The sequence below is a fragment of the Bos mutus genome, chromosome 8, assembly GCF_027580195.1.
Source record: "Bos mutus isolate GX-2022 chromosome 8, NWIPB_WYAK_1.1, whole genome shotgun sequence".
Lineage (NCBI taxonomy): Eukaryota > Metazoa > Chordata > Mammalia > Artiodactyla > Bovidae > Bos > Bos mutus.
In genome coordinates, this window is record NC_091624.1 from 109,804,694 (window position 1) to 109,831,431 (window position 26,738).

General features: G+C 42.0%; 1 protein-coding gene across 5 annotated transcripts in view; it reads right to left on the minus strand.

The window, feature by feature from the left end:
* CLCN3 (chloride voltage-gated channel 3) overlaps positions 1–26,738 on the minus strand; it is an 89,004-nt gene that overhangs the window by 43,400 nt on the left and 18,866 nt on the right. For 2 of the 5 annotated variants that reach the window (XM_005892561.3, XM_070376045.1), the window contains exon 1: positions 6,652–6,836. The exons of the other annotated variants lie outside the window; for them this stretch is intronic. In XM_005892561.3, coding sequence (XP_005892623.1) covers positions 6,652–6,730 — 79 coding nt within the window. In that variant the 5' untranslated portion in view covers positions 6,731–6,836. Of the gene's footprint in view, positions 1–6,651; positions 6,837–26,738 lie in introns of those variants that run through there. 5 annotated transcript variants of the gene reach the window in all.

Here is a 26,738-nt window from a genome sequence, read left to right on the forward strand (position 1 = left end):
CACCAATGGGAAAAGAACAGTCTTCAACAAATGATGCTGCAACAACAGGCTACCTACATGTAAAAGAATGAAGTTGGACCCTACCTACCTCACACCATAAATGAAACTTAACTCAAAAAGGATCACAGGCCCAAATGTAAGGGCTACAATTATTAAACTCTTTTAAAAAAGGGAGAAGAGTAAGTCCTTGTGACCTTGGATGTGGTAATAGCTTTGCAGATAAAATTCCAACGCACAGGTGGAAAAGAAAAAAACATAAATGAGACTACAACAGAAATAAAATAGTCTTTCCCACCTAGAGGCCATTAAGACTGTTGATGGTGCCTTCTCCCAAAACATGCATGTGCACTGAGCTCAGACAATTAACAGGACTTCACGTCACCAGCCCTCTTTGCCTCTGGCTCCAGACCAAGGTGGCTGCAACAGTTGTCACAGGCCCTGCTTTGGTCCTGCCACTCAAATCCCCATGCTTAAGCAGAGATCAACGACAATAACACATCCCATTCTCATCCTCAGATTGCTCCAGACTCATCTGAGGCACAGGAAGCCAAGCCAACTGACCCTCCACAGGGACTTACTCATAACCCGGTTACCACACTATTTTTCTTGGTCACAGCTACAAACATTTCTGACATAGTGTACAGATATGTACCCTAAGTAAAAACAAAGTTTAGCATATTTACTAGTTGGCATATACTCTGATACTTTTACTATTTGCTTCCTTCTTTTTTTTTTTTTTTTAAATACTGGTCACAACCCAACATGTTGAAACTTGTAATTTGACAAAAAATAAACAATAGAAATACAGACATTTATTATTATCTGGTTTCCCACCAATAGAAACGTTTATATTCCCACCCACTAGTCCTCAATATGTATTTGCTGAACTGAGCTAAAAATGGTATGTAATTGTTACATCTTAAACTGAACTAATTAACCAGTAAATTTCACCGTCATACACCTTTAGCAGTCTAAAAGGAACATCCAAATACCATGCATCATCGCTCAGTCGTGTCTAACTCTTTAGTGACCCCGGGGACTGTACCGCCAGGCTCCTCTGTCCCTTGGGGATTCTCCAGGCAAGAATACTGGAGCGGGTAGCCATTCACTTCTCCAGGGGATCTTCCTGACCCAGAGATCAAACCTGGGTGTCCTGCATTGCAGGCAGATTCTTTACTGTCTGAGCCACCAAGGAAGCCCATCCAAATAATAGCCCTGCATGCTGAAGCAGGTATATGCTTGCTTACTAAGACTAGTACTTATTATCTCTGGAGTCAATCTCAAAATGGGAGAGCAGTGACCCTTGCCATTTAACCTCAGAGGCAGATTACTATCCATCACACACACACATAAAACATATGCATTGTTATTGTAAATTATGAAAGAAGGCAGACAGAAATCTAAAATTCTGCACGTTTCCTACAACCCAGTATCATGTGTCCCTTAAATAAGAGCAGGAAGTCTAGTCCCAATACATTTTTTTTCTTCCCTCTGTGACATTACTGATAAAAAACGGTCACTTTGGTGAGGGAAGGGAAAGTGAATGCTCTAAGTTGATAGTGGAAGTTCCAGAATCTTAACAGACTTCCAAACGAAAGATTAAAGACGTAATGGTAAGCACAACGCTAGTACTTAATAGGTGGTCAATTAAACATCCGCTGGATAAATATGATCAAGTATTTGCTCTTTACATTTGTTCTGCCATCCAGTCATATTTAGCTGCCATCTGTTTGAACTGCAAAAACCTGGAAATTAAAACCAAATCCCAAAGAAACTGACAGAAGATACAACCAGTCAGTAGAGATGCTACATTACTCAGTTCACTGTTTCCTTCTCAGTTCTACTGACACCTCAAAATAAAAAGCCAAGTTCTTGAAGGTAGGGATGATGAAGTGGGGATTAAGACATCTGTATGACTGGAAAAGTTCTGTGTTCATTTATTCTCTGTGTGTAAGATATGTGCATATCATGTGAATAATAAAATCCACGAAATCTGCTCTCTCCAATGGCAAAGAATAAACTGACAAACTAAAGTGAATCTCCATTCTTGATCTATTAAGGTTTTAAAGGACTACCAAAAAACTATAAATTAAACATGTTTATTAAAAAACAGACACAAAACTTTAAAATACAATTTAAGCCACCAGTCTCCTGTGGCTTCATGTCAGCACAAAACAGTAATCTCAATGCTGGTAAACCAGCCAAAACCATAAACCTAAAGTATGGGGCCAGAAACTTGCTCACATTTTAATATCTAGAAATACAAAGCATTTTTAATTTACAAGTCATGAGATGGAATAAAATTAATCATACCAAGTGTCAGTTTTAGAGAACAGAGCCAGACACAGTAATATGAAATACATTTACTGATGATTTTAAATTCATATACTGTGTGCAAAATAAACTTAAAGGCAGGCTTTGTTTCATACTATTATTTTATAACAGAAACACTTTTTGACATCAGGAAAAGAATCTCTGGGCTTTCCCAGGTGGCGCAGTGGTAGAGAATATGCCTTTCAGTGCAGGGGACGAAAAGATGCAGGGCCAATCCCTGGGTCAGGAAGATTCCCGAAGTAGGAAATGGCAGTAGGAGTCAGTAGGAAATGGAGTAGGAAATGGCAACCCACTCCAGTATTTTTGCCTGGAGAATCCCATGGACAGAGGAGCCTGGTGGGCTAGAGTTCATGGGGTCACAAAAAGTCAGCAATTGAGTGAGTGAGCACAAACACACACAAACAATCTCTATTTGTTTCTGTAATTTACACTCCAATGAACCAATCTGTAAGAAGAGATTTAATTTTCCAGTTGGCTAGAAGATTAAAGGCAATAGACATATAATAAGGATTTGAATTCTAAAATCATTTTTACAAAAGAACCTACAGAACACCCCTGTGGCAATAAGAGCATCATCCAGAACATGAATATTCAAATAATGAGCAAAGAATGTAACTACTGATACTTTCAGGAGGGAATAAAAATGGACAAATTCATCTGTTACAAAAGGAAGGAAAAAGCTTTACTTAAATTTGTCTCTGAGCTAATAGATGTCAAGAAACAACTTCAGTTACAAACTAAAAAAACTAACTTGGGAATCCCCCTGCTCCAGTGATAAGGACTCAGCACTTTCACTACTGTGGGCCCGGTCTTCAATCCTCGGTCAGGAAACTAAGATCCTACATGCCACAAGATGCACCCCACCCCCGCCTAAAAAAAAAACACTCAAACTTATAAAGGAAAGGTATACCTCTTACTGTTTAAAACTGGTTCGTCTGGCATTCAAGGTCCACTGGGACCCAGCATCCCACCACCTTCCTATAGGACCCTATGACTGACCCCATGACACCACAGCACTAACCAGCACTCAGTCCCACTGGGTCACTTACTAGCCTACCTACCACTTACTAGCCTATCCTCCTACATCAAATCCCCTGTGGACGTGCCAACTTTGACAACACTCGTCAAAAGGAGACTCATCTCTTCCCTCACTGCCACGTGTGAACAGATTCACAGAACATGCAGTCTGTATCATTCATGAGAAGTGTGTTAACTCCCTTGGGTTTTGTGTTTTTAAAAACTGGGAAGCCTTCCTATGTCCCTACCAGGCTGCACATGCTAAGCTACTGCAGGGACGTACACAACGCAAAGCAGTGTTTCTATGACCAGAGTATGAATCCCATCATCTGCTTCGAACCCTGACTCTTCTTGCACATTTCTGTACCTCAGTCTCATCAACAGGAAAATGAGGATTATAACAGTTCCTACTCCACAGTCTGTGAAGATTAAAATGGCTTGTTACACATTAAGGAACTGGTAAAGATAAAGCACTTAAGTCGCTTCAGTCGTGTCCGACTCTCTGCGACCCCATGGACTGTAGCCCGCCAGGCTCCTCTGTCCATGGGATTCTCCAGGCAAGAATGACTGCAGTGGGCTGCCATTTCCTCCTCCAGGGCATCTTTCGGATGCAGGGACTGAACCTGCATCTCTTGTGTCTCCTGCATCGCAGGCGGGTTCTTCACCACCAGCACGCCAACAGTACACCTCTCAGTTATTAGGTGTATCACTAAGCCGACCACCTCCAGTTCTCCAGCACCCAGGAGTGCTTTACACACACACACACACACACACACACACACACACACACACACACGAGCTCAACAAAAACTCTGAATGAAACAGTATTCAAATAATGCTAAAAATCCCAAAGATCAAATCCACTATAAGGGCCTGTTAGAATAAACAAGAATTCTACCTCCAAATTACCAAAACTTCAAGAAGTCAAGAGTATAAAACTAGCAGTCCAAATCCAAATCAAAAAATCAAAAAAACTAAAGATTTTTTTTTCCCCCTGATAAAAGACGGAAGAGGGCTTCCCTGGTGGCTCAGAGGTTACAGCGTCTGCCTGCAATGCGGGAGACCCAGGTTCAATCTCTGGGTTGGGAAGATCCCCTGAAGGAAATGGCAACCCACTCCAGTATTCTTGCCTGGGGAATCCCATGGAGGGAGGAACCTGGTAGGCTATAGTCCACGGGGTTGCAAAGAGTCCAACACGACTAAGCAACTTCACTTTCACTTTCAAAGATGGAAGAGACATTTTATGAAAGAACTTAATAGTGTCTGTATAGGAAGGCAATATACCCCAAAAGATAACTATTTCTAAAATGTCATCTTAATTTCTAATCCATCAAAAATACATTAATTGTATTTTTATATCTTCATACATTTCTAGCCTCTATATTATTCATTTAAGTTGGAACCTTCATCATTTACCATCTCACCTTGACAAGGAACATTAAATTTAATTTACTCCACACAGGTAATTCCTAATTCCAGCACTCAGTAATTCAGTAAACAGTCACATTTGCTTTATTGATATCCTTCACAATTTTATACTTTGGTTATCTGCCTCTTCACTCTTTCCCAGCCCCAAGAGATCTTTCCGGTCATTGCCATTTTGTCCTCCTAGAGTAGCTGACTCTTTTCTTGATTTATATTTCTCCACTTCCAGTTCCTTTGTTTGACCCAGGGTTAGAAAAGATCATAAATTAAGGAAAACCTCGTATCCATAGATACTAGGATACTGCAGAACAGTCAAGCAAGCCTAATAACCAACTGATTTGTACTACAATGACACGATGTTACTTCGAAAACATTGGCTTAGGTTAGCTGGGAAAGGTCTCCTTAAGGGACTAGGAACCCATCTGTGATGCAAACAGTGGAAGAGACTTAGACTTTAGGCAAGATTTCTAAAGGACTATTTGTGAAAACATAATAGAAACAAAAAGCTTCTCTTTTAGTAACCACGCCTACTTGCACATAAGCTTTGGCTGACTTATTATTACTTGCATATCTTATACAGAGGTGAGGTCCATACCTAAGCCACGGTAAAGACTGTCAAGCCTATCATGGGGAATTTAAATTTCCCAAAACCGCATGTCTCCTGGTTTATTATAAATTATAAATCAACAAATGGATGTTGAAACAGCTCAAAGAAAACACAGTTTAATTGCTGATTAGCAAATACTGTGACAGTTGAGCAGTCACATTCATTCACATCCTTTCCTGTTTAAAGAAATTCCTACCAGAAAAGGGATGATGAGAGCATAGGAAAAAGGAGAGCAGAAGGAACATGTTAGAACTGGAAAAACAATCCCAACAATTCCGGGTGCAAAGACCATGAGAAAATTTAATTTTCTTCTTTATGCTTTTAGGTATTTCCCCAAATGTTCTAAAATAATATATTATATATATATATATATATAAATATGTATATACACACATAAACATATACATACTTTACTAAAAAGGTAACTGAGAGAAAAGCACAATATATGTAACATGATCTTCATGTTCTCAAGCATGCTTTTATTAACAACAGAATACCACAGGATGTTACAACTGTTCAGAGCCTAAAATATTGTCTAGAAGACACAATTCAATAAATTTGTTAAATATATTACCTTTTTTTAATCCTAATGGAACTTAATACCAAAAGAAGGCGTTATCAGAATAAAAACTATATTTTATACGCTCAGGAAAATCATGACTTCCTTACTTTAAAAAGTGAGTTTATAATATGAAGTTTATAAATTCAAACTAATACGGCTCAGGTCATCTAGCTCAGAGATTTTTTTTGAGGTTCAATTTTTTTTCTAAATAGAACAATCAGTTTAAGGAAAATGAAAAAAGGGCAGTTTAATTAACATGTAATCTGTTCTGGCAGTGCCTGCCGAAAGATTTACGTGAATGCTGGGCGCTTTTCTGGTTTTTACAAACTACTATTATTTTTTCTGATGTGTGACAATGATTCCATATGTTGGTATCATTCCATTAATTTTTACCAGATACCTATGGAAGACAATGTAGTCACTCAGCTGAAAGCACACTAAATAAAAAATATTGACATGAAAATGTGTTTCTCTTTAAGCAGGTAGAGCTTCTCCTAGGAACTGACTTCGGGGTGCAGAGCTCCACGGTAAGCGACAGCAGCTGAAACCCAGTGGCACCTGAATTAAGGAGAAGCACCGCCGCCCGCGCCCCCCGACAGGACCTGTGCGCGCAGTGACGGCGGCCGCGCTGCGCACGGAGGGAACCGCCGACCAGGATCTCCATCGGCCTCACCGCGGCCGGGACCAGCCCCACAGCCCGCGTTACCTCGCTTGTGCAGCTCCCGCAGGGGGATGCAGTCTCCGCCCCCGTCGTAGGGCAGGTAGGGGTCGGAGGGAGCGTCCATGGCCGAGGTCCGCAGAAGCCGAGGGAAAGCTCGCGAGCTCACCGCCCGCGCGCGCCCCGGAACCCCGCCGCAGCAGGTTGGGTAGTCGCCATGCCCGACCTGTCGGCGCGCGCAGCCTCGCGGGCTGACGTCACCCAGGCGCCACGGTTGCCAGGGCGACGGGCTCGCCTCCCCATCAATCAGGCCCCGCTACGTATGATGGTGACTAAGCCCAGGGGTGACAGACCAAACAGCCTCCACAGCAAGGGGGCAACTACAGCAAGGCGACAGAAACCTACTTCTCGATTTCTGAATACAGAGCTGTGCAAAGAAATTATACGTGTACACAAGGAATGAACCTTTTCATTCCCAATGTAGGTAAGTGGGAATGACATGCTAAAAAGGCCACGTGATTTTACCGTATAAATACACAAATTTATATGTAACCACGTCACGTGAATCATAAAGATAAAGAAACAGAAGATACCAAAGTCTTTAAGACACTTGGCTTTAAAGTCTATGCTTAAGTATCTAAAACGTACTAATGCATACTTCTACTGTGGCTTCAACACTTCAGTAACTGGACCATTACTAATCCCCTTCAGCAGCCTCCTTTCTTCAGGAACCAGCTAGTTAAGAAAGACATCGAGGTTTAAGAAAGAAACTTAACATCCTAGGTAACTTTGCTAGTTGTCAAACTATTCAAAAAGAGACTTACTAGCTGGGAGATTTTCCTCTCTCCTGACTTCTACTTTTCCTATCTCACAAAGATTTTCGTTGTGCTTTGTAAAAGTGGGGGGATGGGGCTTTAGTGAAATATGTCTCAACGTGTTCTCTAATGGTCTCTTTACTAGACATTTTATGAAATTTAGAAATAAGAGAACTCAGGCTACAGAACATTTCAAAATGTATCATTTTTATTTTCAAAGTGTATCGTTTTTATTTTTCATTGTATGACCAAGTTGTAAATCAGGACAAACAAGTTAAGAGAGTGCCCCCAAATACCAGGAAAACTTGCAGAAAGCTTTTCATCTTATAAAAAGGCAGGGAGGAATGTAAGTAGTATAAAACTAAATTATTTATAAATGCCATATAGAATGCATTTTTTAAAAGTCTTTTAAGAGTAGAACTTAACATACCAAAGTATGTTTCATTTCAAACTGTCATTCCAAAAGAAAAAAAAGCTCACACTCATTTAAGCCGAGTTCAAATTTTTACAGCTGCCTCTCAGGTGATTCCTCCCCAGACTACAAGATTCTTTTTATGAAATAGCTATGATAGGGCAATGCCACTAAACAAAAATTCATTAGAAGCTGTTCCACAGGGCTCGGGGGTTTTGTAAAATGTATTTTTGTAAGCACTGAATGTGCCAACCCTAAGGTCTACTCCAATTCAATGATTTCATATGAGAATTGCAGGCACGAAAAGAAAGAAAGGACTCAGAAGGCAGTAAAGATAGAAAAGAGATATTCAGCTTGTCTAGTTGTTGCTCATTCGCTTCTGACTCTTTGCAACCCCGTGGACTGCAGCATGCCAGGCCTCCCTGTCCTTCACTACCTCCCAGAGCTTGCTCAAACTCGTGTCCATTGAATTGGTGATTCCAACCAACCATCTCATCCTCTGTTGTCCCCTTCTCCTCCTGCCTTCCATCTTTCCCAGCATCAGGGTCTCTTCCAATTAGTTGGCTCTTCACATTAGATGGCCGAAGTATTGGAGCTTCAGCTTCAGCATCCGTCCTTCCAGTGAATATTCAGGGTTGATTTCCTTTAGAATTGACTGGTTTGATCTCCTTTCTGTCCAGGGGACTCTCAAGAGTCTTCTCCAGGACCAGAGTTCAAAAGCATCAATTCTTTGGTGCTCAGCCTTTTTTACTGTCCAGCTCTCACATCTGTACATGACTACTAGAAAAACCATTTGTCTAGTACATCTTAGTTATTATTAGTAATTTGGGAACTTTTTAAAAGTTAGATTAAATCAGTTTTTTTATTTCAAAAAGTTTGAACCTCAGAAAGACATACCTTCTTATAAAACCCCACCTGGGATTTGTGAGTAAAAGCGTTCTGGGAAAGGAATATAGACAAGTTACTGCCACAGGAAAGTTCTATCTAATATTCTCTGGTTCTGGTATTAGCATTGATGATATGACTATGGGTGGCTTTTTCTTTCTGTTTTCTTGGAAATGATTTTTTTTCCCCTTTTTTCCTCATGGAGAAAGGCATGAGAGCCTAGCCCACCCACCACCCTACTCCCCCTCCACGATCCTGTCCTGTCCCAGCCCACAACCTCTGAAATGATTTTTTTAAACAAGGAAATCTAACTTTTAAACAAAGAGCCAACTTTGCTAAATTAACCAAGAGTAAATTTGGTCCTTTTTGGTACTTTGGTATGTCAAGTTCTACTATTACAAGACTTTTAAAAATGCATTCTATATGGCATTTAGAAATAATTTTGTTTTATACTACTTATATTCTTCCCTGACTTGTTATAAGATGAAAAGCTATCTACAAGTTTTCCTGGTATTTGGAGGCACTCTCTTAATCTGTTTCTTCTGATTTACAACTTAGTCACACAGGAGAACTAAAAATGACAGCTAGCCAGCAGTAACTAAAGGGGGGAGAATACTTTCCCTATAAAATACACTGATGGCGTTGCATAGGTAAACATTTTTGTAGCCTGAGTAAAATGAATATTTTTAAATGATGGTACATTCAGTTTTTACTGTATATAGCTCTACATTGTGGAAAATTTTAAAAACAAATACATTACTCATTAATTTTGAAATAAATCTTTTAAAATAATCTGAAAATTTAAAGAATTTCAGAAGTAAACAAATTTGTTATGCTTATGGGGTCCATGGCTGCCACATTTTCTTCCAGTAAAAGCATTATTTAGGCTCAGGTGCTTTCTAATTATACTTTAGAAAAAAGGACAAGGTAAACTGGAAGGTGTGGCCAAAGAGGACTTTGGCACAGATTAGGTATTATCAGACTAAGAACCTGAATTACAGTTAAAGAGAGAAGACACATTCAAGAATTCCAAGGCACTGGGGTGGGGTGGGGGGATGCCTAGATCAGCTACAAACTGCCACTTGCCATCTGCCTCTACGTGAGATCAAATTCTGAGCCGCTGCAGCTGCTGACCTTCAATACCCCCTGAAAAGAGTTCAGGGTGGAGAGCAGGAACGGAGCACTCTGTGCTCTGGGAAAACTGGCAGGACAGGTCTTCAGAAGGTTAGGTATTTTCAGAAGCCAAATTTATGAGCCCATTTCTCACATCTCTTCTTATCTAGAAAAGCACTGAAATCCTCCATGGTGACCTCTGCTCCTCATGACCAACCATGAGCCTGCTGATGACCCTCACCCGTCCTCCCACCCTCACCACCACAATCACATACTCACCTCCCTGCCTCCCACCTCTTTGGAGCAGTTTCTCAGAGCTATCTGAGGTGCTGTCTCCCTGACTATAGTCATCATTTTGCCCCAGATAAAGTTTAACCCACAATTCTCACACTGTGCATTTTAAGTCAACACTCGGGACAAAACCTCTGAAGAACCAAAACCAAGAATTAAGAGCACATAAAAGGACTTAAAACTTCAAAGGGAGAAGGTGTCTCTACTTCCAAACGCGCCCTGATTCTACCCTCAAACTGATGTGGGAGTCTGGAGGTATGTGAATCAGGGAGGCAGGTGTACACAGGATAGTGTGTAACCGTATACTATAACTACACATATATAGCTATATATGATCTTTCAGCCCCTCCTAACCCACAGGACCCAAAAAATCTACATTAGAAGTACTTTAAAAATAAAAGTATTTTTTGCCTTTAGATCTAACTACCAATTTACCAGAAACAAAAAAACATAGAAACATGTTAAGTGAGAGCTCAGGAACACAATAAGGAGAACCCAAAATGGGAAACAAATGACCAGATTTCTTCATCAACAAATGAATGAAAAATAAATAACAGGGGCCTGGGGGAGGGACCTGTAGAAATTTTTTTAAAAAGATTTAAAGGATTTATCAACCAGTTTCAATGTAACAACTGTGAAACAATTGGGAAAATGTGAAATAGACAAGATCACTAATTATAAGGAATTACTTATTTTTTAGATGTCATAGCCTTTAAAAGAATCATCTTTTACACATACATAATGCAATATATACAGAACCACCACCACCACTACCTAGAGCAGTAGTTAAAACAGACCTCAGTGCAGAGGTTGGCTCGATTTTCCACTACTAACCAATGATATGACTGTATTGTCAAGACTTCATAAATAAGTCATTAGAATTAGAGTTAAAGTGGATAAATTTTTAAAAATCAATATTCAACGAACAACTGAACTTCAAAATATACCAGCAGTTAGCATGTTAAATTTTAAAATAAAAATTGCATTAAATAGCAATAGCATTTAAAAATTACCTAGAAACAAGTGTAACAAAGAATGAAGACAAAAGTCAATAGGAAGACTAAAGGCATTTAAAAAGACAAGTATATGGAGAAGTATATCATGTTCATGAACTGAAAGATTCAAACCTATCTACAGACTTAATAAAATGACAGTCAAAATCCCAACAGGAACTAACAACACTGTGTATCAACTATATTTTTAAAAAAAATAAGATTTCTTTGTGGCAAACTCTGCTAAAACTTACATGGAAATAAAAAGGCCTGGGAATAATTAAGACACTCTTAAAGAACAGGGGAGACTTGCTTTATTTACCAGGCACTGAGACTATTTATAGACTTATAGTGATTTAAACAGAGTGCTTTTGACATAAAGCTATGAAAATAACCAAAAGTACATAATAGGGAATCTAGAAATAGATCCTCCTTTATATGTGATCCTTGATATATAGCAGAGGTGGCACTATAAAAGACTGTGTAAGCAGTGGTTTTCTTAAATATTTGGACCACTGGCTATTTCCATGAAAAAAAAAAATTATATATACCCTAATCCACACACATTTACAAAAATTGCTCAGATGATTATAGACCTGAATGTGGAAGGCCAATGAAGCTCTCACAAAATAACAGGGAGAAATATCTTCATGACTTGAGGGCAGGGAAATTTTTCATAAAGACACAAAAACCATTAGTCATAACACAAAACATTATTATCCAGGACCATATTACAATTAAGAACATCTGATGAACAGGGTCTGTCGATTAGGAGAATGTTACAACTGAATGTATTTATCCCACCAAAATGTATACAGAGAGAAATAATCACCAGGGTGGTGCCATCTGGAGGTGGGGCCTTTGGGAGGTGATTAGGTCATGAGGGTGGAGCCCTCATGAATAGGATTAGTGCCCTTATAACAGAGCTCCCTGGAGGTCACAGAGAAGATGGCAGACCAGGAACCAGAAGTGACCCCTCTTCACCAGACAAGGAGTCTGCTGGCCTCTAGAGCTGTTAGAGCCACCCAGACTGTCCTATTTCTGTTCAGATCAGATCAGATCAGTCGCTCAGTCGTGTCTGACTTTTTGCAACCCCATGAATCGCAGCACGCCAGGCCTCCCTGTCCATCATCAACCCCCGGAGTTCACTGAGACTCATGTCCATCGAGTCAGTGATGCCATCTAGCCATCTCATCCTCTGTCGTCCCCTTCTCCTCTTGCCCCCAATCCTCCCAGCATCAGAGTCTTTTCCAATGAGTCAACTCTTCGCATGAGGTGGCCAAAGTACTGGAGTTTCAGCTTCAGCATCATTCCTTCCAAAGAAATCCCAGGGCTAATCTCCTTCAGAATGGACTGGTTGGATCTCCTTGCGGTCCAAGGGACTCTCAACAGTCTTCTCCAACACCACAGTTCAAAAGCATCAATTCTTTGGTGCTCAGCCTTCTTCACAGTCCAACTCTCACATCCATACATGACCACAGGAAAAACCATAGCCTTGACTAGACAGACCTTTGTTGGCAAAGTAATGTCTCTGCTTTTGAATATGCTATCTAGGGTGGCCATAACTTTCCTTCCAAGGAGTAAGCGTCTTTTAATTTCATGGCTGAAGTCACCATCCGCAGTGATTTTGGAGCCCAGAAAAATAAAGTCTGACACTGTTTCCCCATCTATTTCCCATGAAGTGATGGGACTGGATGCCATGATCTTTGTTTTCTGAATGTTGAGCTTTACGCCAACTTTTTCACTCTCCACTTTCACTTTCATCAAGAGGCTTTTTAGTTCCTCTTCACTTTCTGCCATAAGAGTGGTGTCATCTGCATATCTGAGGTTATTGATATTTCTCCCGGCAATCTTGATTCCAGCTTGTGTTTCTTCCAGTCCAGGGTTTCTCATGATGTACTCCGCATATAAGTTAAATGAACAGGGTGACAATATACAGCCTTGACGTACTCCTTTTCCTATCTGGAACTCAGCAGTGGCCACAGGACTGGAAAAGGTCAGTTTTCATTTCAGTCCCAAAGAAAGACAATGCCAAAGAATACTCAAACTACTGCACAATTGCACTCATCTCACACTCTGGTAAAGTAATGCTCAAAATTCTCCAAGCCAGGCTTCACAATATGTGAACCGTGAACTTCCTGATGTTCAAGCTGGTTTTAGAAAAGGCAGAGGAAACAGAGATCAAATTGCCAACATCTGCTGGATCATGGAAAAAGCAAGAGAGTTCCAGAAAAACATATATTTCTGCTTTATTGACTATGCCAAAGCCTTTGACTGTGTGGATCACAATAAACTGTGGAAAATTCTGAGAGAGATGGGAATACCAGACCACCTGATCTGCCTCTTGAGAAATCTGTATGCAGGTCAGGAAGCAACAGTTAGACCTGGACATGGAACAACAGACTTAGAGCAGGCCAAACAGACTAAGACAGAGAATGAGACACCACCCACAGAATAAAAGATACTTACACTCATGTAATGGGAAGCCTGTATATATAAAACGACTAACGTTTACATATCTCTAAGACACACAGGTCGATCGAAAAATCAGCAACTTGAATAGGTACTTCAAAAAAATTTTTTCAAATAGTCCATCAACATGAAAAGATGCCAAGGAAATGCAAATTAAAGCCACAATCAGAATCCATGACACAGTCAGCAGATGGACAACAGCAAAAGTCAGACAACCCCAAGCAGTTGATAAAGGTGGAGCTGTCATACATCCTGACCTGAGTGTAAACTGAATCAACACTATAAAAAATAAAGCCTACAACCTGAAAAGTTCACACCCAGGCCAATGAAACTTGTGCACATACCCACCAGGCTACATGGATTGTATTTAAAACAGCAGTGTCTGTACCCACCAGAAACAGTTAAGAAGTAGCAGACCCATCAGTAGCAGAATGAATATCTATACTGTGGTATATTGACAACAAAGAGTGACATAGTCTTGAGCAATGTCACAACAGCTACTCCCTGCAACAAAGAAGATTCTTGAAAATCATGCTTTGTAAAAGCAAGAAACAAAGGAATATGTACTGTATGATTCAATTTATTTAATCTTCAAAAGCCGGGTATGCTACATGACAATCCCGATGATGCATACCTAGATGATCAAACCATAAAGGAAAGCAACAAAGTGACCAAAGAGATAATAGTATTTATCTCTAGGGAAAGGGAAAGGGGTGTGGTCAGGAAGCTGCTAGAGTGCAATCATGCTTATTTCCTTAATCTGAGCAGGTTGCAAAAGTGCTTGCTGTGTAGTAACTCATTCTGTACAAGTATGCTTTACGCATCTTTATGATGTGTGTTATAAGTCACAATTCAAAAGTCTTTGAGTTAGAAATTTATCCTGCCATTTCTGAGTCTATTAGAATTTAGTGTGAATTTATTATTCTTTTTTCTTCCCTATCCTAACCCCCTCTAATCCAATCTTATTTACAGTCTCAAACAAGTTACAAGTAACAGGTTCATAATGATCTACACTGACAGGTTCATAATAATCTATTCTGACTTTCATTTGTTCTAAGCATAGATTCTTTCAAGGAATTTCCTCTAAATGCTAGTGTTTTAGAACTGTTTAAACAAGTCCACTGACTCCCTATGATTTTAGTTATTAATATTTACCTCAACTGATGATTTTATAGGTTTACTTCATAACTACTGAAGCCTTTTTCAATTCTTAACTGGAGCCACTGCACAAACAGGATTTAACTGACTGTTTTCTCAATTCTCCCAAGAACAGTTCATAAGTAATGGTCTCCATGCACAGAGCAATAATTCATTATATCATGACATTAGGGTAAGGAGGTAGAGTATGCTGCTGCTGCTGCTGCTGCTGCTGCTAAGTTGCTTCAGTCGCATCTGACTCCGTGTGACCCCACAGACAGCAGCCCACCAGGCTCCCTCATCCCTGGGATTCTCCAGGCAAGAATACTGGAATGGGTTGCCATTTCCTTCTCCAATGCATGAAAGTGAAAAGTCAAAGTGAAGTCGCTCAGGTGTCCGACTCTTAGTGACCTCATGGACTGCAGCCTACTAGGCTCCTCCGTCCATGGGATTTTCCAGGCAAGAGTACTAGAGTGGGGTGCCACTGCCCTCTCCAGGTAGAGTATCAGTTCAGTTCAGTTCAGTTGCTCAGTCATGTCCAACTCTCTGCGACCCCATGAATAGTAGCACGCCAGGCTTCGCTGTCCATCACCAACTCCCGGAGTTCACTCAGACTCATGTCTATCGAGTCAGTGATGCCTTCCAGCCATCTCATCCTCTGTCGTCCCCTTCTCCTCCTGCCCCCAATCCCTCCCAGCATCAGTCTTTTCCAATGAGAGGTAGAGTATAATACTAAACAATTATTTATTGACCTAGTAATTTCAGTAACTTTCAATGGACTTCTTTCTGTAGAACAATTTACAATAATTACAGGTGACATCTGAGATAAATACCATCAGGTTCTATAGATGATAATCAAAACTAAGCTCACATCTTCCCAATGATCTTTCTGAGAATACCCAACCACCATTTGATTGCCATTGCTATAACAGACTAATTTCATTAAGGCACCCCTTTAGCAGACCAACTTCTTTTTCCTAGTTTGTTAGTAACATCTTGAATTACAGCACTTCATAAACTTAGTATGGGTTAGCTCTCCCTAAACACGTGACCTTACCTATATCCGTGCACATAAATTCAGCAAGTCCCCTACTCCACGTATATTAGGTAGGAGATTCAGGTGCAGAGAAAATCTACAAGTTGGTTGGCAACAGAATCTGAAGGGTGTCATATGTATTAAGAACATGACAGTGCTTAGAATGAGTATCAGATGAACCCTAGAATTATTTGCTCATTTCTAAAAATAATTCGGAGCGGAGTGTTTGAAAGAGGTTTGACCTTCTCCCGACAGACAGCCATTAAATGATAGTGGCCTTGTTTTATTATGAACTTTAAGAATTTCTAAAAACCCTTTTACTGAGGACTCATGATATAGCCATTTCATGTTCTTTTAAAGGTTTGAGCCTATGTTGCCAAATTCAACTTTAAAGGCAAACACCTCACTCATTAGAACAATGCCACCAATGTTATTGGGAGATGCCGGATGAAATTAAAATCAACTTGTCACCTGCTGAAGACCTCAAGCACAAACATAACCTCTGAAAAGCTGTAGCACAGTCAAATTATTCTAACTCAGATTACATTTCTTAGATTGCTGAGCTGTACCATAATCTTACACCGTCAGTAATTTGTTTCTGCTTACAAATTGCCAGGCGAGGATACCGAGTTTACTAAAAAATTACTGTTCGATTATGTTATTAACATGTTTTCCCTGCAGCTGATACCAAATAAACTTCATTATTCTTATTCACAGAAACTGACCAACTCCAATCATCTTAGCAGCATTTAGAGTTTTTAGCAACAATTCTACCATCCATTTTCAAAATGTATTCACTATACATTAACTAATGTTAATAAATGCCATTCTCCCAATATTTTTTTTCCAGAAATTTAGAACACATTCATGTATTCAAATATTATGCAACCATTAAAGCTAAGGTATGCTTTTGTAACATAAGGCAATGTTTTTAACATTAACTGAAAAAGGTCCCAGGTTCCACCTTGTACATGGCACTACCAGCTTCACATACTAATAACGCAGAACTCTCCCTTGCACCCCCAGCCCCCATCCCGTCAGCACATCTGGCTTGATTCACCAGGGATTCTCTATTGACTCCATCTGCTCTGCAGGTCACTCTGCCCATCAGAGAACCCATCAGCTCCCTTCTGACCTACGACACTCACCTCCCTGCTCTCACTACCTTCCAATCCACATGGCAGCTGAACAATCTTCTAAAATTACTATCACCATACTACTCCCCCATCACTCTTCAGGGAAAAGGCCCAACACCTTAAAATGCAGAGTTTCAACCTTGCCTAACCACCCCTCCAGCCACAGTCCCTTCCCACTCTAGCCCCTAACTCCATCCTCCCCAAGGATCTCCCGACTGTACCCACACTTGTACCCCAACTCCCAGCACCCCACTCCTTGCTCCCATCACCTGCTCGACTCCTCATTTTTCACTTCTCACCTCCAATGATGCATCTTAGATTCCCTCATTTATATGTCCTCACAACCATACTGCTTCTTGACAGCATTCACCTTAACACCACTGTCACTGTTTCCTGTGGGGTTACTATTTATTTCAGCGGTGCTCTCTCTCTCAGCAGAGCCCAGACTCCATGAGAGAGACTCGCATCACTCTTGTTCACTGCTCCATCTCCAGCACCTGGTGTGGTGCCTGGCCCATAAAGGAGCCTAACAATTACTTGCTGGATGGAAAATACATAGAAGTCTAAAAAAAATACACCAAAACTGTCAGTTACCTGTGGGTAGCAGGATTATGAGGGATCTTAATTTAGCATGCTTAATTTCTATCAATCGCATTTTCTACAATAAGCACATTTTGCTTTTATTATTTATAAGTTAATGCTTTTGGACTCATTTTTTTTTAATAAACATTACTTTGGACTAATTCTAGATGTGTAAGACAGTGGCAAAGACTGTACAAAGAGGTCCTGAGTATCTCTCACTCAGCTTCCCAGACTACCATCCAAAATATTCATTCTCAGTTAATATCCTATGTGGGCTTCCCTCATAGCTCAGTTGGTAAAGAATCTTCCTGCAATGCAGGAGACCCTGGTTTGATTCCTAAGTAGGGAAGATACGCTGGAGAAGGGATAGGCTACCCACTGCAATATTCTTGGGCTTCCCTTGTGGCTCAGCTGGTAAAGAATCTGACTGCAATGCACACCTGGATTGAGTCCCTGGGTTGGGAAGATCCCCTGGAGAACGGAAAGGCTACCCTCTCCAGTATTCTGGCCTGGAGAATTGCATGGACTGGATAGTCCATGGGGTTGCAAAGAGTCAGACACGACTGAACAATTTTCACTTTCCCTTCACTTTCACAATGTCCTGTGTGTTCAGGGCATGTTTTTCTCAGCTAAGAAACTGACATCGGCACACTTCCACTAAGGAAAGCCCAGACATTCTCTGGCTTCACCAGCCTCTGCCACTGTCCTCTCTCTACCCCAGGGTCCCATCCAGGACACCACACTGCATTTAGGCAATGCATCTCTCAACTCGTCTGGTCTTGACAGTTTCTCAGTCTCTCCTTCTTTGTCATGACCTTGTCCCCATCAGTCTGGCTTTGTCTACAGTTCCTCCTGTGCTTAGACTGGGGTTATGAGTCTTTGGAAAGGCAAGTGTCACCAAGGCAAGTGGTCTTCTTGTCACATGCTGGGGGTATGCGATGTCCACACGGCCTCACTGGCAGTGGCACCTCCAGTATCCGGTATGACGGTGTTGGCCAGCTCCCTCCACTGCGGAGTTCCTAGCATCCCAGGCTCTAGTCTTGGGAGGCAGCCACCACATGCAGCCCATCATCAAGGGAGGAGGGTAGAAGGCAGCTCCTCCTCCTCAAGGATGGACAACTACAGAAATTATCCAGGAGACTTGTCTTTTCTCCCCCACTTATAAAATGTTCAGTCATATATATCAGTTCCTATCATTTACATTGCATAAATGAACTCATTTAAATTGATCTTACACTTTGGATATAATCTGCTGCTGCTGCTAAGTCACTTCAGTTGTGTCCAACTCTGTGCGACCCCATAGATGGCAGCCCACCAGGCTGCCCTGTCCCTGGGATTCTCCAGGCAAGAACACTGGAGTGGGTTGCCATTTCCTTCTGCCTTATTTTTGTGCTCAAGTGGTTCCAGGTTTGGCCACAAGGTGCTCTCTCAGGTTCCTTCAGTGTTCCTTTGACCGTCCTGATCTTTTTGTTTCTGAGCATTTCCTTCCTTCTCATACTACACCCCTTGTATCTTCCCTGCCCCAGGTCTAGAATCAGCACTTCTCCAAGGCAACCCAAGTCATCACTAAACCCTGCAGTTAACTGTATGAGATTATTATGAATCCAGGATAACCTATGTGAATGTCATGATGTAATCTGTTTGACTAAGTACAGATAGCCTTTGAGAACCCAGGCCAAAACTGCCACAAAGGACTCACACGTTAACAGTAACATTTCCACAATGTCTTCTACTATATTGTTCTATTTTGTTTCCAAGATTAATCTGAGTTGGGTGAGTAGACTAGATATTTCACATTCATTTTTTAGATTAGAAAGATGACAAACGCAAGTGCTGGCACGACTAACCCCAGGGCGCTGGATATACCGTAGCCCACCTCTTCTATCCTGTGGCTTTTCCCTCCTGATGACTCTTCATTTGGGGCCCCCGTGTGATACCGTTGTGACAACGTGGGTGTGTGACAGTTCCTGCCACTCCACTGGCGCCTTATGTGTCCAGTTAAACCAAAACTTTTCTCAATACACCTATATTAGTTCAATAAATAAAAAAGGAAAAAACAAGACTCCTAAACATTATAAAGTAAACCTAGCTAATATGTTAAACAGGATGAATATTTTATAAAGCAGTAAACTTTTAACAAGTTTCTACTGGAATGTATGCCAATATATTAGACATTTTGAGAAGGGAGAAATAAACCACACCCATGGCTGACCATGGTTGACTAACACCCCAGTGCCACAAAGTTTAGAAATAAAGAAAATAAGATTGCTCATCAAGAGTTAAGAAATGCCATTAGTACATAATGGATCAGCCCTAAATAGAACAAAGCAGACAGAAAAACAAAGGATAAATATACTGAAAGATGGCAAGCTTAGTCCAGGAAGAAGGCAAGGTACAACCAAAATAAATAAGAAAAGCCAAGAAAGCAAACACAACAGAAGCAACGTAGCTCACGACACAGGAGGGTCTAACCCACACCTGAGAAGTCAGGGAAGGCTTTCCAGGGGCGTGAGGGAAAACCTGAGGAGCAAGGCACAGGTAATGACAGGCGTTACAGGCAGAGGAAAGGTGTGCAGAGACCTGGAGTTCAGCCAGCCAGGCACAAGCTCAACTTTAACATTCGCAAGGCCCAGCGAGAGAACGTCACAGAATGTTTGCCATATGGCTAAACATTTCAGTTATAACGCAAGTTAAACTGTTCAGAAAACACTTTCGATCTTTCTATATGGACAAATACACCTTACAGTCAGTTGGAAGTTTTGGCTCACCGTTTTATAAATCTGCAGACAAATTGGTGACAATTTGCAAAACAACAGAAAGCATTAACAAGGGGCTTCCCTGGTGGTTCAATGGATAAAGAATCTTCCTGTTAATGCAGGAGACGAAGGTTTGATCCCTGATCTGGGAAGATCCCACACACCACGGTGAAACTCAGTCAGCGCTGCAACTTCCGAAGCCTACACGCCTAGGGAAAGCGTGTGCTCCACAGTAAGGGGAGTCACCGCAGTGGGAAACCCGTACCTTCACAACCAGAGCCCCCGCAGCAATAAAGACTCAGCACAGCCAAAAATAAACAAACAAAAATAATTGTAAAGCATTAAAAAAAATTCCATCATCCAGAGAAAAATCACTATTTTGGTTTATCTCCCACCAAATGTGTGCAGGGTGTGTGTACGTGTGTGTATTCAGTATTTTGAGAACTGGGATCACATTATACACGCAGATTTTGCCCTTTTTATATAAGCCCTTCCATTCACATAGCTTATAAAATACCAGACAGCAAGGCGCTGTACTCAGTTCCCCATGTGCATTTTGCAGCTGGCTTATCTCAAGTCAGAACTCCCACAGTGCGGTCACAGAGCCCTGGAGACCTCAAGGTCCGCAGCATTTTTCCTGAGATGAGACTTCTGCGCAGGCCACCTACCACAACGGTGACAGACGAGCACAGGTTCGGTGGTCTGAAAGGACACGATGTGTTCTCTTCCGCTTGTGGAAGTCAGAAGTACACAGTCCAGGTGTCTGCGGGGGCGCCCCTTCTGGAGGCCCCAAGGGAGAATCACCTCCACGCTGTTCTCGGCTTCCTTCCCTGGCCGGTGGCCCCTTCCTCTTGTTACTGAGTCCAGGCTCCCTCTGCTCGCCACGTGACAGGCCAATGAATCTGAGACGTGCTGAGGCAAGGAAGAGCCAGCAGCCCAAGAAGATGGCAGGCTAGTGCCTCAAAATAACCATCTCATTGGGGTGTGGAAGCCAGGTTCTTGTATAGATTAGAGAGAAAGAAGCAATGAGGAACTAAAGTCAAAAGGCAGGAACGGGAGATGCAGTGGGGAAGTACAGTGAAAGGGTCTTCAGTCTAGCAAAACATCTTCAAGGGAGCAGCCAGCCTTTGGAAGGGGTGTGTTTATCTCATCTATTCACAGGTGGGCAGGGACAAACTCTCTCCGTGAGCTGAACAAAGGCGCTTTAGTTTACAGCCAAGCAGAGGGGCAGGGTTCTCCAGGCAAGCCATTGAGTATGATGAAAGCAAGTCAAAGAAACAGTTTCCAACATGGGGTCAGAACTGGCTTTCTCCTGCAACTCTCTCAGCTGGCCAGCCCCGGTTTCAGACTCATCCTCGTGCCCCTTCCATTTAAGGATGCTTGGGATTTCAATGGAGCTACCCAGATAATCCTGGATAATGGCTCCATTTCAAGATTCTTTACTTATTCAAATTGCAGAGTCCCTTCTATCATGTAAAGTAACATATTAACAGGCTCCAGGAATCAATCACAGGGGTGGGGGAGGGAGATTATTCAGCCTCCACAAGACTCTCTTTCTCACTCTATTCATAGCGCGAGAGCAACGTGTAGTAGGTAGTGGCTGGCGTTCAGCACAAATCCCAGTAGCACCAGAACCTCCCTGCTGGCTCAACTGGTAAAGAATCCACCTGCAATGCGGGAGACCTGGGTTCGATCCCTGGGTTGGGAAGATCCCCTGGAGAAGGAAAAGGCTACCCACGCCAGTATTCTGGCCTGAATTCCATGGACTGTATAGTCCATGGGTCACAAAGAGTCGGACACGACTGAGTGACTTTCACTTTCACAAGTGGCACCAACACAGACTGGCGGGCACTGAATTCTCTACCACCACATTACCATTAGACAATAAAAGCCTGATTCCCTTTCAAATGCCCCTCAGGAAACAGGAGGTTATTCAGTTTATGAAAGTGCAACTCTTGAGTGGACATCCTTTTAATGGAAAGAACACACAAAACCCTTTTGCATAGACTGTTCAGCAATGGTGTCATCTTGAGGAAAAGCAGATATTAAATTTTGGGAAAGATGTATTCACCAGTAGGGGCCTGACACATTCCCAACAGATGAAGACTTCTGATAGGATTGTGGGATTATTGGTGGCCACACTGAAAAACATGACTCACTGGTTTTGTGTAATAAAATAATGTGAACATTATTAGCAAGATCTAAAGAAATCTGTTATGGGCTGAACTATGCCCCACCAAATGGGTACAAAAACACCCTGCCCCGCCCCCCGCCCCGCCCCCCGCCACAGCACCTCAGAATGTGACCTTTATAACAGTAATTCAGGTTAAGTAAGGTCACTGGGGCGGGGCCTAATCCAGGAGGATTAGTAAACTCAAGCCATCAGGCCACAGATATACACAGACCATATGAGGACACCACCAGGAGACAGACGCTTACAAGCCAAGGACAGAGGCCTCAGAAGAAGCCAACAGCCCCGCCAATACCTCCGTCTCAGGCCTTCAGTCTCTAGAACTGTGGGGAAGTTCCCAGGTCTGTGAGGAAATTAATTTCTGTTGTTGAAGGCACCCAGTCTGTGTTAAGGCAGCCCTAGCAAACTAATAAACTAGTGACAACTTCCAAGTGATTAACGCATGTTACAGGGGTTTCCCAGGCGGCTCAGTGGTAAAGACTCCACCTGCCGATGCAGGAGATGCAGGAGACTCGGGCTTGATCCCTGGGTCAGGGAGATCCCCGGAGAAGGAAAAGACAACCCAGTCCAGCATTTGTTTTTATTTATTTGGCTTCACCGGATCTTAGTTGCAGCACAGGGGATCTAGTTCCCTGACCGTGGACCAGACTCAGGCCCCCTGCACTGGGAGCTCAGAGTCTGAGCCACTGGCCCACCAGGGAGGTTCCAGCACTCCAGTGTCCTTGGCTGGATAATCCCACGGACAGAGGACCCCGGCCGGCCACAGTCCACGGGCTCACCGAGTCAGACACGACTGAGCGCTACGCAGATTACAAATGCATGCATGGGTGACAGAGTCACTCAAAGCACAAGATGGGCTCATGGATTTTAATTAACACAATGCAAAACTTTCATCACTATGGGTTCAGTTGCCATACTGCAATTAACCTTTAGGAAATTATCATCTGTTGAGTTTGGGTGTAGTATCAAAGAAGGAGATCCACAATGATCTGAAAAGGCTATTAAATGATTTCTTTTTTATCTAACTATATATTGGGTTGGCAAAAAAAAAATTGTTTGAGTTTTTCCATAAAATGTAATGGAAAAATCTGCATGAATTTTTCAGCCAACTCAATATTTGTATAAGGCCAAATTTTCTTAAATATTTCTCAGATGTTTCAACCAAACAACACATCACAAGGCTTAGTGGGGAAACAGATCTAAGAATCTAGATGTTTTGTTTCCTATGAAACAGACATTAGACATAGTTGTAAAAACATGAAACGTCACTCTTCTCAGTTTATTTTTACTTTTGAACATACAGCTAATTTTTAGCTTAAAAAAGTTATTAATGTACTTTTGCTATTTTTTAATGAATTTAAGAGGATTGATACTTTTATTTTAATTCTTAATATGGTAAATATTGATATTGTAATCATCTGGCCCCATCACTTCATGGCAAATAGATGGGGAAATCAGTGGAAACAGTGGCTGACTTTATTTTGGGGGCTCCAAAATCACTGCAGATGGTGACTGCAGCCATGAAATTAAAAGATGCTTACTTCTTGGAAGGAAAGTTATGACCAACCTGTCAGTTTTAATATGACAGCATATTAAAAAGCAGAGACATTACTTTGCCAACAAAGGTCCATCTAGTCAAGGCTATGGTTTTTCCAGTGGTCATGTATGGATGTGAGAGTTGGACTATAAAGAAAGCTGAGCGCTGAAGAATTGATGCTTTTGAACTGTGGTGTTGGAGGAGACTCTTGAGAGTCCCTTGGACTGCAAGGAGATCCAACCAGTCCATCCTAAAGGAGATCAGTCCTGAGTGTTCATTGGAAGGACTGATGTTGAAGCTGAAACTCTTATACTTTGGCCACCTGATGCAAAGAGCTGACTCATTTGAAAATACCCTGATTCTGGGAAAGGTTGAGGGCAGGAGGAAAAGGGGACAACAGAGGATGAGATGGTTGGATGGCATCACCGACTCAATGGACGTGAGTTTGGGTAAACTCCGGGATGGACAGGGAGGCCTGGCGTGCTGCAGTCCATGGGGTTGCAAAGAGTCGGACACGACTGAGCAACTGAACTGAACCTATATTAAAATTAAAAAACAAAAAAAAACACCTTGTTAGAGTCCTCAGTAATCTTTTAAGAATAGAAAAAGATCTTGAAAACAAAAGATCTGAGGACTACTGCCTTAAGAGACATACTTGAGTAAATTAGTCAAAGCCAGGCATTTTGTGGATACATGAGACAATGTTTTGTTTTAGCTTTTTTCTTTTTAAAATGTCTATGGGTAGCTACTTCCTTTCAAATTTATCATAGCTGCAATCATTGTGACCTTGTCACATGGAATATAAGTTCTGGACCTTCTGTTCATCATGTACTTGTATCTTCCGGTAGATACAAAATGATTTTCAAGAAAGGCCCCTGACCCTGCCCATGAGTACAGCCTCCATTTTTCATTAAGGGGACTTCTAGTGCCTTCTATTCAGTCTTAGGTTGTGTTAGGCTCTTCAAATGCTTAAGGAAAATGAGCTGAATATAAGTACATAGCTGTTATAATTCCAAAACATAATTCTAAAATCACTGCTATGTAATGTTATATAAAACCTTCCAGCAAAAAAAATAAAATGACAATAGTGATACAGTTTGATGACTTCTGAAACTCCATGCTGTCCACCTGTTTCAAAACAGTCTGAATTATATCTATGGATCCTGCCAGAACACCATAAATAATCAATGCTTGTACCATATAGTAACAGGGCCCTCGTGGAATCAGGCCTTGGGATTCAAGCTGGTGATGTTAATGGATGTTATTACAAAAGAAAGCCCTGTGAAAACCACTGCTGTTTACTGCAATGACAGTCCTGAAAACCAGCCTAGAGCGTAGAAAGGAATCGTTTCATCATGTCGCTCAAAAACGGATTATCTTAAAATCAGTAACAGGGAATCCGCTGAGAAACCGATTGAGTTTTTCTCTCATAAACACCAAGAATCACTTAACTAAACAGGTTTCCTAGTTTCACTCACCACTACAAAGCTTAGAGCCAAATCCCCAGTCTCCCCTCAGCAAGTACGTAGCCGTGAAGCTTTCACCAACACTCATCTCTAGGTTTCCTGCATCGCAACCTGTTTTCCTTTTGCTCCATCCTTCTCAAAACATAGTTAAGCCCTGAATTCTGTGTGTCCTTACATGCTGCTTTACGTCTTTTCTCTCAAAAGACGTAAAACATCAGTGATTAATGTATTTACTCATTGTAAATACATTCGCAGTTTTCATCTAACAAGATCTAAGATCCTGGTTAATATGAATCCACTTCTAAGCAACAGCTCAGTTGGCGGGGCTAATGCCCTGCTTCCAGGTTTGCAGGACTAAGGCCTGGACCCTGGACTGTGAGGTCTGCCAAACCCTGAGAGGCATCCAAGGAGAAGGCCAGCCAGCTTCTGGCCTGGCCCCTCAGCCTCCACTTCCCAGGCCTCCTGCCCTGAAATCCCTCGTGTAGACAGTACTGGTGAACGTGCCACCCAGAGGGACATGAGACCCAAACACAAACATTCTGAATAAAGCTACATCTATTCAAATGAAATGCTGGACTCTCTGTAAGAGCTCAGAAGGGAAGGGAAGTTCCAGCAGAGGTGGTCAGGTCACAAGACCAGGACAGACAGTCCACCCTGCAGTCCCGTGCGCTATGTGGCTCTCCGAGTCCTGAAGCTCAGCTTGTGGTATACACGTGAAAGAGAACACAACAATCTGTTAACATGTGGTGTCTCTGCATTTCAGACCCTGTGATTATGTGCCCCATGGTCTTGGGAAAAAAAAAAAAACAGCTTACGTTTGAATCTAGTATTTCCAAATGTTTAAGGTTCTTTATATCCACGGGGTGGCAAAGCATCAGACATGCCTTAGCGACCACACAACAACAGACATGGAGGGGTCAGGAGTGAGCCCTCTGGATGCTTCTGCTCCTGGCACACTTTCCCTTGGACTGTGACGCTGCTGCTGCTGCTGCTAAGTCACTTCAGTCATGTCCAACTCTGTGCGACCCCATAGACGGCAGCCCACCAGGCTCCCCCATCCCTGGGATTCTCCAGGCAAGAACACTGGAGTGGGTTGCCATTTCCTTCTCCAATGCATGAAAGTGAAAAGTGAAAGGGAAGTCGCTCAGTCATGTCCGACTCTTAGCGACCCCATGGACTGCAGCCTACCAGGCTCCTCCGTCCATGGGATTTTCCAGGCAAGAGTACTGGAGTGGGGAGCCATCGCCTTCTCTGGACTGTGACACTACCATTCACAAACAATCTAGAAACATGGAAGGGACTCCTGACACAGCA